We start from the raw sequence: 20,606 nt of genomic DNA on the forward strand, positions 1-20,606 counted from the left end.
CATGAGCAACACTGAATTCTAGGCGATTTTTATTGGTGTGACCTGTTGAGTTTCTTGCATCGTAATACACGTAACATTTGAAATCCATTGGGAAACATTCTATTTCCAACAAGTGCTGATAATATAAGGGAAGAAAGTTGAATTTCATTATCAAAGAGGAGATTCTTTTTCAATTTATTTGAAAAAACAAAATTTTATTTCGCTTCTGGGACTTTGTTCTATCATTTTTTCTCCTGTATGGGAGAAAACCAACGTATTCCTCATTCTATTATAGATTTGGTGAATCATATTTATTGATCAATCTATCAAATTAGATAGGCCGGTTGACTGATATGTTATAATTTCGCCTGGGAAACATAGTTAAATAATCATTGTTAAACACCAAATTTAACAATTCTAGTTCTAGTTTTCATGTTCTAGTTACTAAACTGTTCTTGAATAAAAAATCATCAATACTCGTATAGCCTCCAACTAACTAATCGTATGGGAGAATCATATTCGATCTTAGATGATGGATACATTGTCGTCAATCTTAAATTGCAAATAATATCGAACCGGAAGAAGTTGAAAGCTCGCGAGCTACATAGGGAAATTGATTCTAGATAAATATTATTCTAATTTATTTTTGTGTATGATGCCCGAATGGATTGAAAGTGCGTGGATGAATTGATGAGCTGATCAAACGTCAATTCCTACCAGCGGGATTCGAACCCACGACCAGAAAGAGCAGACTGAAGAGTCGTCTCGGCTAACCTGGCTGGCACAATTTTGTTATACATTTTTATTGTTATACTAGATTGTTGATATAAATAAAAATATAAATATGATTACCCTTTTTAAATTATTTATCACGACATGTTTCGGCTACTAATGCCATTTTCAAATATATATTATATTCAAAAGTAGCCTTGAAGGAAAAAGAATTAGATTGTTGATGTATGAATTAATGATATCAATCACCCATTTGAATCGTATATTATAACGATGCTCCGTTAACGTGGATAATACGTAAAAGTCATCCAAAATTTACATCTCGGGTGATATTAATTTTTTACATTAATTAATTTAAACTGTTCGATTCAGTTTATTACTATTCAAGTCAGTAATTGCCCTCAACTCCGTTCACATCCAATAACACGTGAAAAGTGATATTTGCACTATCATGGTTCAGCAGCTCTTTCAACTCTTTCCACAATCGTCCGTATTTTGAACCCTTGGAAAGTTGTTCATCATTGCTAGTTAGATAGATTGCCTCCCATTCCGTACATTGAGCAACAGTTGTTTGAACCTCTGGTCAACGGACTTTGAGTGCCAGAAGACTTTCCCTGAGAATAGATCATTGGACTGTGATTTACCGATGGTGGATCGTTTCGCATGCGTGTACTGTGATGATTTGTCACTGCCCGACGACACAATCTATCATGCAATAATCGAAGCTCACGGCACCTTACATAACCTCACTAATGTTGACCAGCGACAGTATCTTCACTACCTCCTCTCCTCACTACAACAACTTTCTTTACCATCTAGCATGTTACTTTCCATAGCTACGATGTTATCACTCTAAACTCTTATTTCATGAATGAGACATTTTATTATTATAATGCTTATAAACTCAAATCAGATTTATTCACTCGAAATTCATACAAAGTATGAAACTTTTTTGCTTATAAAGCATATTGATTTGTATGCAGCTATTATTCTTCAGTATCGAATTTTGACTTGGACAGCAGGGTCTTCTGAGATCCATGGGCTTGAAATCATACAATGCTGAAGTTTGACTCCAAGTCCCGCACTATTACCTCACAATTATCCCGCTTCATAACTAAATTACTGGGCAGTTTCAATACTTTCATTCATGTGATGAAATGGAATAAACTCAAATACTTTTGGAAATTGGATGGGGAAGAATAAGAATATTTTAAGAATACGGTTTATTATCGTAAACCTATTAAATGTGACATTTTTTCCAATTATTCACTTCTAATTTCCACTGTTGCTTCTCGTTCGTTCATGTGTGAGTCAAAGTATCATGTTATAGTGAATGCATTCTGCATACTTGCTGAACCAATTGCCGATGGAGATTGTTGAACATATTAGCAATAATCATAAATAGTTGTAAAGAAAGATAAATTGTATAAGTTGTAAGCAATAGAGCCGGTGCACAGCCACAGAGTGAATAGAGAGCAGACTAATATTAATAAGTCAGCTAGAGACAGTCGGCCTACCGCACAACCATTGCTTTCAAAAGGTTTCATCTGTTGCATTCCCATTATATTGCAAAGGCATGATTCATTACTCTTGTATTTTGTTACTTGTGAGTTTGCAGCTCCAATTTGCATCATCTTCTGCATCAACAACAAGCAGTGTGTTAATATTGATTTGAAAATCCTTTCTCAGAAGAAAAATATTTGCATTAAGGAAATTTGAATATAGACGGAGGAATCAATTCACGTGAACAAGAATGAAATTTCTACAGTGGAAATTCGAGATATTATATATTCTTCTAAGGGCCGTTTGCACAGTATCAGTTTAAACTAAATTTCATCTTAAACTGGATTAAATCCATATCAAGTCTCGTTCATTATAATGTGGTTCATTTTTAGTTTAAGCTACCAGCTGATTGAATTCAGTTTAAGCTTTGACTGTGCAAACGGCCCTAATAGTCATTCATAATCTTAAACGTCATCTCATGAACGAATAAACAAGCCCATATGATAATGCCTAAGACAAAGCCTATATATCGATAATAATGAAAATAAAAAATATTCTTCTAGTATAGGCTACTGTACTGACATTTTTTCGTAAAAGCTATTAATTTCTCTTCATTTTGGCCAAGTTTATCGCGATTGGAGGTACATCCATGTGTCTGCTGTTCCTCGATTTTCAATTAAAAAAAAAAAAAAGAATGATTGACTAGGACTAGGCTTTATATTAATATTTTTAGTCGCATGCCATTCACTATACATAACACATAGCCAACTCATGTATAGATGCATTCCTCAATGTGGGTGGAAATCCATATCGAATTTCCAGACGCTTCAGAATGGTGTAAAATTTGATTTGTGCGAGGTGGTTTACACAACCATATTACAACTCGAATTGCATGCAAAGTGAGTCATGGAATGGCAAGTCTCAACCATGAGATAAAATGATTCACAATCATTCCAGTAGCCAGCGAAAGAGGTTATGTTTAGAACCGAGAGAAATGTACCATGAATTTTCATTTTACCATAGCTTTTATTCATATTCAATGCGTTTATGTGAGCTATCCATAAAACCCTGTAAAATGCTCACCTGCCGTTTTATTTTGAACAGGTTACGACACGATACAGATCGTGCCAGTTGCTCAAGCTCATCTCACAACTCAAAAACAGCTCCATACTGGAATGATGATGACGATGACAATGAGGAACGGATACGCAGATGCCACCACCCCAAAGAGAGCTGGCGTTTTTTCTGCCATCTCTTCTTGTTCAAGGTGAGCTCCTGCTTTGGAACGAAGGGCTCCTTCATTCATGCATCACATCCCCAACAAGTACTGCTTCCTTAGCAAGGTGCAAACCTGCTATTGCAAGAAGCAACGAGTTATGCTAATCTATTTCAATCGTCAAACCTGAAAACCCCATCCATCCCTGTTGGGGCTCAGGTGTACGCAAATAAACCAGCCACTCATACATTGTAGCAGTCCTGTTGAAAAATATGCGCACATTCTTCGCGACAGAAAATAATGTAAGGCAGATATTGTTTCGTGGTGTAAATGCCTCCCCTGAAACATTTGCACAGAGTTCATCACCCTCTAGTAATAAACCTGTCGGAAATTTTTACAAAGGCGAACAGGTTTATTTTGAGGAATTGAAAAGGAATCATTTATATAAATTCAGAATTCACTCTCAAATTATGTATGGAGAATTTCAGGCTCTTTATCAAAAGACAGGATTCTGTATGCGAACTTTGCTGAAGCATTAGCATTAGACATACTGTTCCTAATGTTCGTATTGAAAATTATCTAAGCAGTATGGACTTGAGATCACTTCCTGAACCCAAATTATTTTTCAAAGTCGTTAATGTTTTTCAAGCTTGGTTGAATCATCAACAACCCACTTCAAACTGCCTATACTCTGGACATGTACTACTTGCATCTCTAGTATAAACAGTGCATGGCTTAGTTCTCTAAAAGTTTGTATAAACAGGAGTATCTTAGTTCAACCTTCAGATTAATAACAGTATTACTTATATTCTTCTTCTCCCCCTTCTTCTTCTAGTTGCATTCTTTCAACGAAAATTATCATGGTTGAGCCGTCGGTCCCGGCTGCCTGAAAAGCAGTCGTTAGGTCATGTCAGAGGCCCTGAAATTGAACAGCCAAGACCTGAAAACTCTGACACCAGACCTGAGCCAGCCAGGTCATTCGATATGATCATTATTTAATATAGCTATCTCTGATAGCTGCTCTATAACAGAATCTCAATTATTTTGCTAGGATTTGATGGATTCATCGCAGAGTTGGATTCCAAAACTACTCTCTACAATGCTTACGAGTCATGAGTTTTTCGATCAAAAACTCAAATAAAGTTTTTGAAGTGCATAGTTGTACGGAATCAAAGAAGTATAAGAGAGAATTTTCTGTTTTCAATGTAAAGTGAATGATTGTAAGAATTGGATAGAATCCAATGATTAAATACTATTTCAAACACTGCACTCGCATGATAGAGTCCATTAACAAACTATACCAACATGATGACTGCTGAAGTTTTCATAGCGCCAAATAGGATACAATCTCAAGGTAAAATATATGCTATGATCTGCGGAAACTGATGTCTGAATAACAAACAAAACATCAATTTCCGTCACATAGATTATTCTATTAGATCAGATTCTATATAGGTTATTTATTATACTAATATGGAATTTGTCTGACGTGTACCAAGCTAAGAATAGCTTGCATATTGGAAGGAAGACGTCTAGCCTTCACTGATGGACGGGTGTGGCGGTGTTAGCAAGCTGACAGCTGAAGCTGATGTAGAGAAGGCAGCGACTGAGATGAATTTGGGGGAGTTTTATGCGCCACCTTCTCTCTTCAGTCAGTTTCTGGCTCCTTCAAGTGTAGCCCTACAAACGGTGGCTTACCGTATATGTATATGCCATATTATATATACTATTTGAAAACCGTATATGTGTCGGCAGAGGCAGATGTGCTTGGAGGCAGGAGGGCCACGGGCCACACCTGCGTGGTGCTTTACTTGCAAGCTCAAGCATCAGCAGCATCACCATCAGCATCAGCATCAGCATCGACCCTCTCTGTCAAATGCTCTTTGAATGATGATCGGAAGACACAGCACATACACGTACGAACGTACGAGCCAATATCACTCTAGGTAATACAGCAGAAAATTGTTTCAGTGAGAAATTGGTGTAGCATCTGTATGGAGGTAATACGGATTCGAATTGAGTTGGCAGTTGGGTTACAAGTAAAACAAGAAGCTAGTAGGATGTACAATTCTATTTTTAAATTCGAATTATATATATATATATATATATATATATATATATATGTTGTTGTACAATCTTTATTTGAAGGTTTTCGAATGATTGTTAAAAATAAGAAAAAATGAATTAAAAGGTGGAAAATTAAAATATGGATCTGAACACATCCATAACATAACACTGAATAGAGAATCGATTAAATAATTAAAGTTATTTGATGAATTGAATTGATTAATTAAATTATTATTGAGTGAATAATTCGATTCCTAATAATTATGAATACCAAGGGCTGCTTTATTATTGATAGGAATGAAATGGAATGAGTACCTTTTTTCAGAAATCAACTTTTACTTCTTCTCACAGAACAATTAATAGACCCTTAAAAATGATAAAACCATTAAAAAAACTTCTCTAAAACACAAGAGAAGTTTTAATAGTTGTTTAGTTATAAGAAGTTTATTGTTTTGTGAGAGAAAGTAGAAGATGATTTCTGAAAAAGAATGCTTATTCCATTTTATTTCCATCAACTTTATTCCTTTTCAAAAAGTATTTGAATTTGAGAAATGAAACTATGATCAATTCATCCAAGGCAATAATAATAATTTGGAGATAAAACTGATTACTTTCTTTCTAGTTCAAAGTTGAAAATGTATTAATTTCAGGGAAAATAATCATCCAACCTCGCTTGTTATGAATGAAAACAATACAAAATAATGAAATCATTATTAGGCCTACTTGTATTTAGCATAATATGAAAAGAATCAATCGAGTATAAGGAGTGTTTATCAAAAATTCAGAGGTAACAAGAGCCTTTTAGTTTATTCATGTAACTCAGGAAATTTACGTATAATTCAGTCAAAGTATAAATTTTTGACGATTCCATTCATTCATATATGAGACTATGAGACTGTTCTGATTACATACATTTCAATCTCAAGACCAAACAGTGGTACAATACTGATTTGAATATGAATCTGAATCATGTTCCATAGCTATTACCAACTGTTTACATGTTTATTTCCATGTTCGGATTTTAACACTTCACTAGTTGTCAACAGATCTAAAATTTGTGGATTTCTGATTCGCAGCAATCATAACACATTCATCAGTGTCAAATGATTTTGTTTTCAAATGATGAATGATTGTGTAACTTGAGGATCATTACATAACTACAAAGGGCGACAATGCTAAAGAGTTGTGGTCTTTCTGCGAGGTTCATTTTGAATACTAGGTTGGGGTGACCTTGTTTGGCATCAATTCGTTTCTCTCTCGCTCGTTAACATTGATTGGTATGCGTTTTTTCTACAGCTAAGCTGATAAAATCTCAATATTATGCTCTTCATCACGTAGTCCTAGGTGACGATCAGTCTGAGCCCTATTTAATGCACCAGCTACTGAATTTGTCACTGATCACCACATTCCTACGTTCATCAAACACTGGGAAGCGCTATTATATTCCAATCGTTTAATATTAGGGTGACGTGTCTACTTCTCGTCTATGGTTCTTGGAATTCTTCAATCTCTCAATAGTCCAGTCTAGGATAGCTTCCAGTTGAAATTTTATGAAACTTAGAAAATAAAAACTATGTTTCTTCTTTTAAGAATCTATCTCAATTATAACTTATAATTTCCATGGCCAATCAATCGTGAACCGTAAAACCGAGATGTAACTACAAATCAATGCTCAAATGATTATTATACAGGGTTCGTGAAAAGTATGGAAACAGCTAAATATTTCTTTCAAAACGTCTGATCAGGGATCCTATTCGAATAGATAAACTACTTTTAATGCGACACAAAAGTATTTCTTCACCCAAACAGGATCGCTAATCAGCCCTTTCATCAAACTTCCCTCGTAAAATAAATATTCAGCTGTTTCCATACTTTTCACCAAATCTGTATATACAGATATAATTTATGTTACAATATATTTTTATCAAAGCATTATTATAAGAGAAAAACTTTGATGATGACGACAAGCTGGACCTAGTTTGCAATGGAATCTTTCATTGTAGAAGTGACAATGCATTAATTTATTCTTGGTCAATAATCTTTTTCAAAGACAACTGACATATTTCTTCTGATTTATTGAGCAATACCAACGGAAATTTCATAGACAACTTCAATTGCATGGATACATCCACTCTCAAGTTACTGAACAATACGTGACTGGTGGTCTTCAATATGCGATGTTCAATGAAATCTCCAACACTGGGCTTTTTCCTCCTACTCATCTTACGCATTATTTTCTTGCTTCTTTCTCGCCAACGATTTTATTGTCCCCACCCATCTAGTCACTCCTCTTTATGAATATGCCTAATCTGTGCTTTGTAGCGCCATCTGTGATAGATTAAATTGCACTGTGAAATCTGTAACAAGTTTATTGCTTCTCCAAAATCGAAATCTTACGTATAAAGTTTTATGACAGCACTCTGAACAAGCCCACACGCGATTCTGTTTGTAAAGCTTGTTTCGATGCGTAGGTTAATTGAACTGATTTTTATTCCGCTATAATACGAAACCATTATTACTGTCATAAAATGTGTTTATTGTGTTCCTATTGGTAGTGTATATTTGACGGCTCTCCAAGTATCTTCACTCTGCTGAATGACCATATTGTGCCACATTTGATTGTTTTCGGACATAAATGTTCCCAAACAAGTGGTATTCTCTAAGGTCAAGTTTAAAGCTGATATTGACCTTTAAAATGCTGTCATTTTGATTTGAAAAGATAGGAGATTGTTGAAATTGGATATTGAGTTACGTCTTGTTCATAGCTTTATATCAGAAAGCTCTGTGAGTTTCTCCACAATACTGAATAACAGACCTATTGATATACATTACAAGAGTATGCAATTAACCAAGTCTTCCACAATAAGTTCATTCAATTCGATTCCCCTAAAGCCGGGTTTAGACGCTCAAGCCATTTGCGCAAACTGGCTTGCGCAAGCCAGTTTGCGCAGTTGAATTTGTGCGTGTGGACGGTGGCTTGAGGCTTGCGCAAGCCAAAAAATCTGGCTTGAGCGAATTCTGTTCTGACAGAAAATCGGCTTGCGGTTGGAGTATTGGAATGAGCGTTTAAACACAGCTCAAGCCATTTGCGCAAACTGTCAGGCCAAAACTACGTTTTCGCGCATGGGCACGAGAAACCTAACTACAACTGAACCTCTAGTTTGACTGTCTCGTGATTTTTATTTATTATCACCTATTCAAGTTTTCATGTTAAATAATCATGTTAAATATTATTGTTTAGTTCTCAAGTGTTTCATAATATTAATAGTGTCTATAATATTAGTATCCCATAATGATTAATAAATTTGGAAAATTAAAAAGATTTCCTGAGTGATTTCATAAAATTTTATAAATCTTTTCCTTGTCTATGGCAAATTAAGTCCAAAGAATACAGTGATCGCAAGGCTAAATCTCATGCCAAAAAAATGCGATCATTTGACCAAGAAGCTGACAGGGAGACTGTAGAGTGATATGGATTGGATAACAATCTGATATAGATCAAAACTGATATGGATAGCTACTGCTACAATAGATAACTGCTACTGATAGCAGTTTAGCTGGTTTTTAGGTTAGTATCAGTGAAATTCACAAGCCAAATTGCACAAACTGAGCTGAGCGTGTGAACAGAAGAATTTTATTTCTCTCGTTTGCGCAAATTTGGCTTGCGCAAGCCAGTTTGCGCAAATGGCTTGAGCGTGTAAACCCAGCTTAACACTTCCAACAAGTTCCACATTCTCATTATCAATGATGAGCTTGAAAACAAATTGTTATTGAAACTACACTGTGAATTATATTTTATCACTGAATCACTACGGATCCACTGAAAGACTGTATCGTAATCTCGTAAATTAAGCAATATTTCAATAAAAACTAAAAAGTTTCAAGCCTTTCCTTAGCTTAGAATCAGTTATTGTTTCAATTTCAATCTCCAATCAAGTCAAGCAAGCTCATCGTTCATTGGCGGAAGTCTGTCCTATTATGAGCGTTTCATCTCAATAGCTGTGAATGTTGTAGCTATTATCATGGGAGTATCTGAATTGATTACTGATTAGCTTATCACAAAAGAGACTCAGGTAGTTTGCAGTCTCCAAGTTAGAATCGACTTGGAGCCCAATTGATTAAATGATAGCTGTTAATCCATTAGAATATGACATTTTGAATATTCCTTGCGAAAACTAATTTTAGGAATGTCAAGAAACTACAGTATAACAATGTCCACATCAAAATCAGCTGTAACTATGATCCATTGGTAAACGATAATGATGAGTGCTATACAATTTCATTCAAATATTGTAATTACATAAGAAATCCAAGAATTTGTTGTATTCCATGTGCATGGGAAACTTATTTTCCCACAATGATGCAACTTGATTATACATTCACATCTAAATGTGCTACGGCTCACACAATAAATGATATATTATACTATTCTTGAAATAGGCAGACCATGGTCAAAAATGACTGAAACACAATATTATAGCAGCCACAACTGGCTACGGTCAAAAATGACAACTACAATATTCGATTAGCTACTGTATAATAGATGGATATGAATCGTTTGTATAGTCATAGTCTCAATATTCTCTTAATTGATAATAATTGATTAATTCGCATAATTGATTCAATTCATAAGCTGTTTTACATTAATATCCGAATATGATCTTAGAGTCTACAGACTCTTGCATTTTAAAAAGACTTAATAGTCTTTCGCACATTCTCCCTCATAATTTATTCAAATCAGTAAATTTTTGTCCTATAAAACATACATAAGTTCTGTTCATATAATAAATAGTATAAAAACTTGATTGGTGTGTTGATAATGTGAATGGGGAAAAAATATAATGGGAAAAAATCATTCCTTAGAAGATGATTGGGATTCACACGGTTCTTCAGCATGTTCAAGCGTAACAATGCGGAGATTACAACTTGTGGATGATTGTTTTGGGAGTGTGTAATGATAGTGGTTATGATTAGTGTTATGAAATGAGCAAAGTGGAGTGGAAAATTGATGGGCAAGACGTGGCTAGGTGGCGAGCGACTTCCTTGGGCGGTGGCCGACGACAATTGAATGAGGTTGCCGGTTGAATGATCACCGGTGCGGTCGGCGGTGGTGACACGGTTCGGTCATCACCGAAGCCAAGACGTTGGGCGCGAGCTGCTTACAAGTGCAATTACCGTCTTCATTGCCCGCAGCAAGCAGCCAGCGGAAAAGGAGGTTCCTCGTCGCCCGCAGGAAGTGAACGCTCTCATCCTGTGCTTTGTACAAGGACACGTGCACCCTCGGCTCTACTGTGCACACCACTCAAACTGGCTGCAAAACATTCGCGCTCTGTGCATTACAATTGGAACAGGTCCATCGTGCAAATAGAAGATCGCCCTCTAAACAAGTTCAAGGTTTCAACAACCTCTACTACATTTTTTAGTATTCTTCAGAAATAAGATTCTGGATAAAAATTTCTTGATCGGCTTGGTGACGAGTCAGTGAGGGGTCATTTCATTTATCAAGTCTCATATGTGTATAGTGGACTTCTCAATGATTAATTATCTAGCTGTATTTCCATAATCTTCTCCTTTTCAATTACTACTCTTTCTTGTTCCATCTTCATTCTATTGAAAAAATGTCTGTTTTCACGAATTTCAGCCATTCCTATCTTTATAATAAGGATAGAGAATCTTTACAAGTCCATTCATTACAAATTTCTCGCTCTATTGTTTAATACTCTGGAAAAAATATGTTGATATTTTTCTTATTTTTTTCAATATATGATACATGGTTCTTATCCTAGAGATATATTATTCTATTGTTATTGATGAGTGAACTCGATTCAAAAGAGATTGAAATTGATTTATGTTCTATAGAGGAAGAAACAGATAGATTGTTATTCATCCATTTAAAGCTCATACAGTAGTTGGTTTGAATTCCAATTTCTCCAACATCAATATACGAAATAATAAAGTTGAATATCAACAAAATAAAGCTTGATCATTTCAAAGAGATTATTGTAAAATAATTGTTAGTATTAATCTTCCAATAAATTAATGAGGAAACACCAATACGGATTGAGATTGATATTAATGTGCAGAATGTGAACCCAGCATGATTTTGAAATGAGATTAGAATATTCGATTGAATTCATTTGATGTTGATCATTTTTACTAAAGGAGTTTCTGTGATACATATGGACAACACATCTCTGGCTTTAATTCTCATACTGCTGTCAGAGAAAGCTCTCAAAATATTCGAGTTTTTTATTGTTGATCAGGGACAAATGGTGAAATATTTCCCGAGAGGGTATTTCGACAAATGATTGACAACCCAATTTAAGATGACAAGTACTATAGTATGGAACCTGTATGGATTGCAACACTGCCTAATAGTCCAAGTATCAGGACCTGTGCCCTCATTGAGTAATAATTTCAACGAGAAAATAGAAGCCGAGGGATGAATAAATAGAGAAGGGAAAACAACTGCGGTGACGTCGCTCTTTACAAGGATCACCGCAAAGATCCTTCGACTCTCCCTTTCATTCCCTTCCCTTCAATCATTACCTCCTTTTCAGCCTTCTCTCTCCATCCCTGATCAACATCCTTCATCATCCTTTCTCAATCCCTTTTCACTTCTATTTTCGTATTCTCCTCTCTGCTCCTCACTTTTCTTCCTCCACACTTGCATAAGCGGAATGATCTCGGCCGCTCATCTTTGGTGAACTATGATGTTGGGTGTGAATGTGAGTGCGGATGTCACAACGACAAAAACTATTTCGAAATAGGGGAGATCTGGTTTTGAACTAGATTGCAAAAAACACCATCTGATAGAACCGGATACAAACTAAAGCCCCATGTTGTTCCGGTTTTCGGCCACTCTGTATTTTTCTGGTACCATAATGCACAAGCAGGTAGCTGATGTAAATAGCATAGGCAGTTTTTGCTGGATATTCCACTGAGTAAAGACAATGCACTACTCTGTTGCTATACTGATTAATATGCATACTTTATTCAGTTATTAACGAAGGGATGTGATTGATAACATTTCCGTTCCAGAACATCTGCTCATGTTCCTTCATAAAAACAGTACAAGCTAAGATTCAAGTGGAGAGAGTTGACCCTTTCTCAAGTGTTTCACTAGCTCCAAGCGCAGATTTCTACAAAAAGCTACCGAGAAATTATAATAAGTTGATCCGTTTCTGTTCATCAAGTCACTTTTCTCTACCTGTTTTTGAACTGACTTTTGAAATCAATCCACCATTTCAAATAATAAATAGATTTATACTATTGGAAATAACAAGGATCATGTCATTACCAAATTTATTCAATTCATTACGCGAACAGTCAAGTAGAACAGTCTTGTCTACCTCCTTCCTATTGACATTTTGAACAAGTGTTTTTTACCCAGATACTCATTCTTGAATATTCTATCCTGAAGAATCAACTCAAATATTTATTGGTTTAAATGCATCAATATGAATGTAAATGCATCCTGTGAGAATAAAATGGAACGTTGAGATTTCTCTGGATTTGAATGGACGCTATTTTTGTTACCGAGTTTTTAGAAGGAGCTAAAACAGTCGATTAAGAAAATGTTATTAGAAATATATTTCATGCAGTTTTAATGAATAAGTTTAATGAAGATTACATTAGAAAATAATGTAAACAAATGAATTCCTCAACTAGTGAAAATTATTTTTATTGTTCGTAGACGTCTTCTTGTTCCCCTACAGGTATCTCCATGATTAATCGTTTCCACATAAAATATTATCATTGAGGAATCTCCTTTATTCGCTGCTTTCTTCCGACTGTGACAGAATAATGCGAGACTATAACATCTCTCTTTGTTGGCTGACGACTATTCTTGCTAGTCAAGCTCATCCACAAACAGAATTTCATAGGTGAGGCCGGTGCTCAGTTTTTGGGTTCAAACATCTGTCGCGTGCCCCTTCAGCTGACGGCTGGAATCTTTACAAAGGGCAACCCTCCTACTCCTCCTCCACCACCTCCTCCACCTCCTCCTATCCTCCTCCCCCTCCCCATCATCAACCTCCTCTTCTAGGCCCGGTGAGCTTTCCATAGCCATCATCTACGGTCCAGATTTTTATCCGGTGTTGCAATCAATAGTTCGATCGAAAAGAACCGCAAACGGTGTTCCTAGCAAGCAAAGGTGCTCGCCGTGTCACATAACAACACTTGGCAGCTGATCTTATCACAATTGAAAGAGACATAGAGTTCGAGATGAGACTGCAGTTGATAGTGTCTATTTTGGAAATTGTGGTCGATTTCTCAATAAATTTATCAGACATTGATAATTCGTGGTCTGTCATGATAATTTTCACTACTAGATAAGGCTAATGATAGCTGTTTCACCCTCAAACAAGCTGCCCTATTCTTCTCGAAGATGAAGATTCCCTCCAAATTCCCTAAAACTGTCTACTCTCTGCCTAGTCAGACGTTTGAGCAATCATTTGAGACACATAAATGTATTCTTTAATTTCCTTATCAGCACACGATTATTATTTGAAATGAGTATTTATTCGTTGATGGAGGAGAATTCCAAACCATATGATGAATTCAGTATCTTTATTGATTAATGCGCTATTATTATTTATTTATTTATAATTTATGCAAATACAATCCATGTAAGAACAACAGCCATTCGCCCAAAACGTATGACTATTCGCTATGACTCATCAGAAAATATAATTTGTCATTATATTCCTGTCTTTTCATCATAATGTACGAGTAGCATCAATTAATAATTGGCGGAAAATATTTATCAGAAGTACCTAATAAATGAAATTGCTCAGTCCAATTACCAACTGCTATTTCATAGAGAAATTACACTTGAAACATGAACTTCGAATAGACAATCAATTCCTACAGGAACCGATAAATAGCCTAAGATTTTATTATAGCTTCCTGTCTGAATTTAAGATAACTTATTCCAATTTCTTTGCATATCCGTTCATATTCCAGAAGAATAAGCAAATTACAGCAAAGTCAATGAGGATTCTCAAGTTGAATTCTATATTATTTGTGGTCAAAGTCAATATGATATCCTACTGAATTTCACAAGTATTATGATTGAGAAGAATGGATTTCATGGACCATTTTTCACACTTATGAACATTGTATTTCAAAAGTTCATTCGAATTTGAAACTTTATTATATACTCTTGTGTTGTCACAGAAATTGATCAATATTCTGAAATCACTTCACTTATATGGGCTACTTTATTCAAATTAATAAAAACTTGTAGTGCCCTTTTATTAAACACTTTGATATATATTTTAACGATAAGTTTCGTTTATTGGTCATTTTTAAGTTAAAATGTAAAAAATTAAGGGTACTACAAGCTTTGATATTGTTTATATTAATAAATATGTTTCATCCTATTCTTCCCGAATAGACAAGTATTCACCATATTATTCATCTACTGTCTCGTACATATTTCCAAAGGTTGATTTTTAGAGCATGATAAACTGGTCGGCTATAGAGAGCATCTTGAAGAGCATTTCCAGAGCAAGAGAGCAACACTATTGACAATTATTGCAAAATACAGTATTTATGCCTGTAGCAATAAGTTGTAGGATTTAATTAAAAACATCAATAATTTCTATTTTGATTATTCCAAATTCCTCTGTATGAATTTCTCTCGAGTAACAGACATCTCACTTAATCATAATAAATGAAGAAGAAGGCTGAAGAGCGCTGGATAATCATTATCCATGTCGGGAAACTACTGAATCCAGAATAGCAAAGAACAGAAGTTGGCTTGACAATATCCCCTCTTCAGACTTCCTCCTGTCGCGGACCTTCACCGTGTCAGTTTAGCTGTACGCAGGCAGTGATTTCACATAAAGGCGGCAATTAGGAGAGGAAATGCAGCGAGCTCGCAACACCTGTTGTGCCCCCTGCAGAAGAGTACCGTTGAGCCGGGCCTCTGATTGGCCGAGCCAGCCGCGCTGCCATTGGACGATGAGCACGTGCGAGCGAATCACCTGCGGAGTGGGGGGAGCTATAAGTAGGCCCCCGCGCTAGTAACCAGCACAGACCGTCTGAAGTTCTCTCACGGTGAACATGTTCCAAGGATCGACAAGTTCTACGTAGGAGTCTCCTGTCTACTATCGGGACTTGTTTTGTGATCTAAAAGTGTGTGAACGATATTTCAAGTTGAACGATCTTCCAGTGTTTTTTTGGATTTATCGAGCTGAAATTTCGTGTTTGTTCTACTTGGAGTAATGCGTGTTGTTGAAGAGGGTCAAGGTTGCAGTGGTATTGGATAATCCTCTTTGAATTGATAATGTCATCTGAATAGTATTTCATCGTAATTTATTTCAATGTGTATTGTAGAAGAAAAGTAAAGTTAGAAATTTGAACTGCTATTTAATTTGATTTGAAAAAACATGAATTCCCAAGCTCAAATAAATATTCACAAGATTCAAAATAATAAAATAGCTTACTCTTACAAAAATAAACAATACAGGACTCAGAATTATCTATACAGTATGAGAAAATTTATTTTGTTCTGATTGGAGTGAATAAGTAGTGCTGGTTGGACTGAAATGAAATTCCGCTTTCCATCAATAAATAAAGTTATTATCAATTCAGTATGATGAATTAGAATTAAAGTTATCTCATTGAAAATCAAATATTCGGGAAGAGTTTATGATATGAGGATCATTTTTATCATTTCTTACGATGAACGTGGAAGTATGGAATAAGAAAAGATTATTAAAAATAGACACATTGAATTTCACCATTTTTGAATATGTGGTGAATTACTTGAACTATAAAATAAATACCTGCTTTATAAAATGTGAAAACTGGAGTCCACTAGAGTTACGTGTAACAGATTACTCTACTAGCGGGTGGTAGGTACTTTCACCTGGCTAGCCGACATATAAACGACCTTCTCCAACCATAAACTTCTTCTAATGATGAAGAGAGCAGGCCATTCGTTAATTTTCTCGATAAATAATTGCTTTTTCTTGGATTTGACTCATACAATCTTGATACTTCTGAGTTTCTTTTTTGAATTACATCATCATTATTTGATGTACGAAAACTATGTGGAATAATAAATCATACTATAGCTTCAAATTATTGGAGGATCGTTTGAGATTACTATTATTTCTCGTCATCAAAACAAACTGATATCAATAAACTGGTTGGAGAAATAGACTATGAATATAATTTTTGTAATAGATAATGACTCGATGTTTTCTACGATTGAAATTCTGATTTGATTTATCAATGTTTTTAAAAACAACAATCGTTCAAATAAAGTTCATCTATGCATACATACATGTAGATGAACGAATGAACATTTTGTTAATTAAAATTGAACAATTATTAACTATTGTTCAGAGATTTACTGATGAATGCGATATGAAAATTAATTTTATTTTCTAAGCTTTATCTCAGTTAACTTATTATTTTTACCTCCATGGTCGAGAACCTCAAAACAATTTGATATACAGTTGAGTTTTTCTGAGAAATGAAAATTCTCAGACTATTCTCAAAAAAATGTGAAGCAAAATAATTCCATAACTTTTTTTCAAGAAATCATTTCATCAAAATAATTATCAAGGATGTTCCAGAAAAAATTGAGTTTGAAGAAATAACTTTTGAATTTTTGAAAAACTTTAATGGATTGAACACAATTTTTGGTCAGATAAATTGTTCCATTTGTTATTGTATTTTTTGATCATTGAGCTTGTTATAATATGATTGTAACATGAAGGTAGGAACTCATGTTGATAGCTCGATTGCATGATGATATCAATGATCTGAATTAATAAGATAAGTACCTGTTGACTTAATATTTCCCGTGTGAAATATCAAGTGCATGTTATGAAAAATTAATTGAATCAATGTACAATGTAGTGTGCTCATCTAATAAAGTTGTTTCTCTTTGTCTGTGCAGATGAGCCAGAAAACCTGAGCACGAAGCCACAAGACCTAACGGTGACATCATGCAAGAGCCTGACACCACCACCAGCCGTCGCATTGATCACCTCAGCCGCTGCAGCCGCAGCCAAGGCGTCGCCAAGGGGACCAAGTCCAGACCGGCCGTCGTCAGGCATGCTCTTCGTGCCCAAGTCAGGTCCACTGGAGCCGCTCAGTCTCAACACTCCGCTGCCCCTCGAGCATCCAGCACCCGCCGCCTGGACCAGGGCCAGTCACTACCCGCCCATCTACCACCCCTACCCACCGCCTCCACCTGCCGACGTCTACCACCATGCTTATCACCACCTCTACGCCCCCCGCAGTCCACCATCGCCACAGGACTATCACCACCCTGCAGCCGTCTCCCAAATCTGGCACGTACCAGGATCACTCTCCCCGACATCTTCAACGTCATCCCACTCGCACCATAGCCTCTTCTATGGCACGAGTCCACCCCCTGTAACACCTGAGGACTTATCATCCCCTGGAAGCGTAGCCAGCAGTACCGGCAGCGGAAACACAAGGAAACGCTCCAAGGATTCCAACGATGCCCCCAGGTATCAATGCAACTTTTGTTCGAAATCTTACTCCACTTACTCAGGCCTCTCCAAACACCAGCAGTTCCACTGCGCCGCCAACGAAGATTCGTCAGCCAAGAAGTCGTTCAGCTGTAAGTACTGCGAGAAAGTGTACGTGAGTCTGGGTGCTCTGAAGATGCACATTCGCACGCACACGCTGCCGTGCAAGTGCAAGCTGTGCGGAAAGGCGTTCTCGCGGCCGTGGCTGCTGCAGGGACACATCCGCACACACACCGGCGAGAAGCCGTTCTCGTGTCCGCTGTGCAACCGCGCCTTCGCCGACCGCTCCAACCTGCGCGCGCATCTGCAGACCCACTCCGACGTCAAGAAGTACTCATGTGCGTCCTGCAGTAAGACCTTCTCGCGGATGTCTCTGTTGTCGAAGCACTGCGATGGCGGCTGCCCTGGAGTCGGAGGCGCCTCCAATTCGAGCGGCGACGAGCAGTCTATCGTCTACCAGCCCAATTCACCCTCCCACCCCTCCATGCCTCACCTGCCTCCCAACTCCTGTGCCGAGGAACAGTCATTGAAGTACCAACCACATTCCCCATTCAGACTTGTTGTCAACTAAAAACACTTCTCTTTCCTTCTATAAGCGTCCCACCTTACTCAATCATCCATGACATTCCATTACTTGAGAATCATTTTATTCTCATCTGTCAATCCTGTTTCCATGAGCTGTGACATTTTTCTAAACATATTCCTAAAATATAAATTCAGGTTCTATAGAAACATTGATTACCTTATAAGTATTTTTCAAACGTCACATTCCATGAGATTATCAACATAAGAATAGCAGTCTCTCAATTTCTCACTATATAGCCTGTCAACCTACAAAAATTCTCAAGTATTTACACTGCCATTTCTCATGTTTCTACCAATTATGTATATCAGCCTTTTATATTTCGGCAGACTGTTCAAGAGAATCTAATTATATCTAATATATGGATTCTTCAATCATTCAGCTAAGTCATGTATGTATATAATTATTATTGAACTATGTATTATATGAGAAATAATATAAAATATTATTCTGTATTCGAATAAATTTTTGTAAGAGCCGCCCGCATTGAACCGAGTGAATTGAGGTGTACAAGTTAGGCCTTAACATTTCACTTGATAAGTCATTTATAGTTTGTAAGTCAGAATGGTTAGATATTATTCTCATAATTTTAGTATTTAGGAATTACCATGAATTCGATTTTATAGTGCCTATCAAAATAAGACTGATAACGTAACGTTTTAATAAGAGATTTTTTCCACTCAAAGTGCTCTCTATTTTTTATCATATTTTTTCTGATCCAATCAACATTTTTGAAGTAATCTTAGGCTTATTAAGTAATTTTGAAATTTCATTGAGAACAGATCATTCCTTCTATTGTTCATTAATTCAGTGATTTTTTTAATTTTTCGTTCTATTTTTACAACTTTCATTTCTCATCTCATTTTTTTAACGAATGTCATGAACAATTCGAATAATTTTGTGTTTTTTTCATTTGATATTATATTGTCATTTGCGAATTTTCTTGCCATTCTGTATACTAGTCACATAAAGGCGAAAAAAGAATTGCCGAAATGTAAATATTTATTTAAGAATTTTATATTAGAATAATGAGATAATATATTTTATAACATGTTTCAGGAATGAATTGTAAATAGCCTTAAAAGTGCCTTAGTTTCAGATGAATGTTTCAATTTATACCGTTCCTTCTGATGATTATAGAGATATTTTATTTGCAGTATATGAAGTTTTATACATTTTTGTATTAATAAATCTGTTTTTATATAATATATGTCTTCTGCCTTTTACCTATCACACTTATTACATGCAAATATTGGTTGAAAAAAGGTATGGAATTGAAGTTGTTGTCCACTTTATGACTGTAATTCTCACTAATGATGTTATCAATTTTCAACCAAAAACTTAAGAATTAGTTGAGTAACCAAATGGAAGTGCAAAGCAGAGTATCCTTTTATGTGAAAAATACTTTAATCTAATCATTAACCAATATAGAAGACTGAACCAATGGGGTTTTCCTTCACAAAAAATATTATTATAAATTCAAATTAAATAGGAATACCTGACTTATTAGTCTTCAACTAGGTGCTATCAGAATCATGAAAGATGAAAAACTTTAGAATTAAGTACAGCTCAGTTGTGGACAGATATACGCGCCGCGAACATGAGCAATTCACTTTTAATCAGCTGACGCCAAGCTTTTTATATCTGTATCTTACCGTTTCTGTAAAAATACAGATATAGTCAGCTGATTAAAAGTGAATTGCTCATGTTCGCGGCGCGTATATCTGTAAGCACCGCGTACGATGAAGAAGATTGATAGCAAGTATGTAGTATGTAAATGAAAACTGGTATCAGTGAGATCAATAACTGATTTCCACTTGATGCATATTAATTTATCATATGAATAGCATTTTATGAGGAACATGATTGAATTATTAATTTGGAATTATTGCAATAAATACTTGATATTGACGTTTCTCGCAATGGATGATTCAGGTAATAGAACACTTCCTAACTATTGTGATATATTGAATAGTTCTTACAATCATACTACTCTACATCAGTC

General features: G+C 35.9%; 2 protein-coding genes across 2 annotated transcripts in view; both read left to right on the plus strand.

The window, feature by feature from the left end:
* The window catches only part of LOC120350572, a 301,175-nt gene that overhangs the window by 180,540 nt on the left and 100,029 nt on the right, over positions 1-20,606 (plus strand). The window contains exon 2 of the mRNA XM_039424536.1: positions 3,319-3,481. Coding sequence (XP_039280470.1) covers positions 3,390-3,481 — 92 coding nt within the window. The 5' untranslated portion in view covers positions 3,319-3,389. The remainder of the gene's footprint in view (positions 1-3,318; positions 3,482-20,606) is intronic.
* Positions 17,400-19,807, plus strand: LOC111064423 (protein snail homolog Sna-like). The gene has a single exon (XM_039424534.1). The coding sequence runs from the start codon at positions 17,576-17,578 to the stop codon at positions 18,587-18,589; it is 1,014 nt and encodes a 337-aa protein (XP_039280468.1). The 5' UTR covers positions 17,400-17,575; the 3' UTR covers positions 18,590-19,807.

Source organism: Nilaparvata lugens, chromosome 3 (genome assembly GCF_014356525.2).
Source record: "Nilaparvata lugens isolate BPH chromosome 3, ASM1435652v1, whole genome shotgun sequence".
Taxonomy (NCBI): Eukaryota; Metazoa; Arthropoda; class Insecta; order Hemiptera; family Delphacidae; genus Nilaparvata; species Nilaparvata lugens.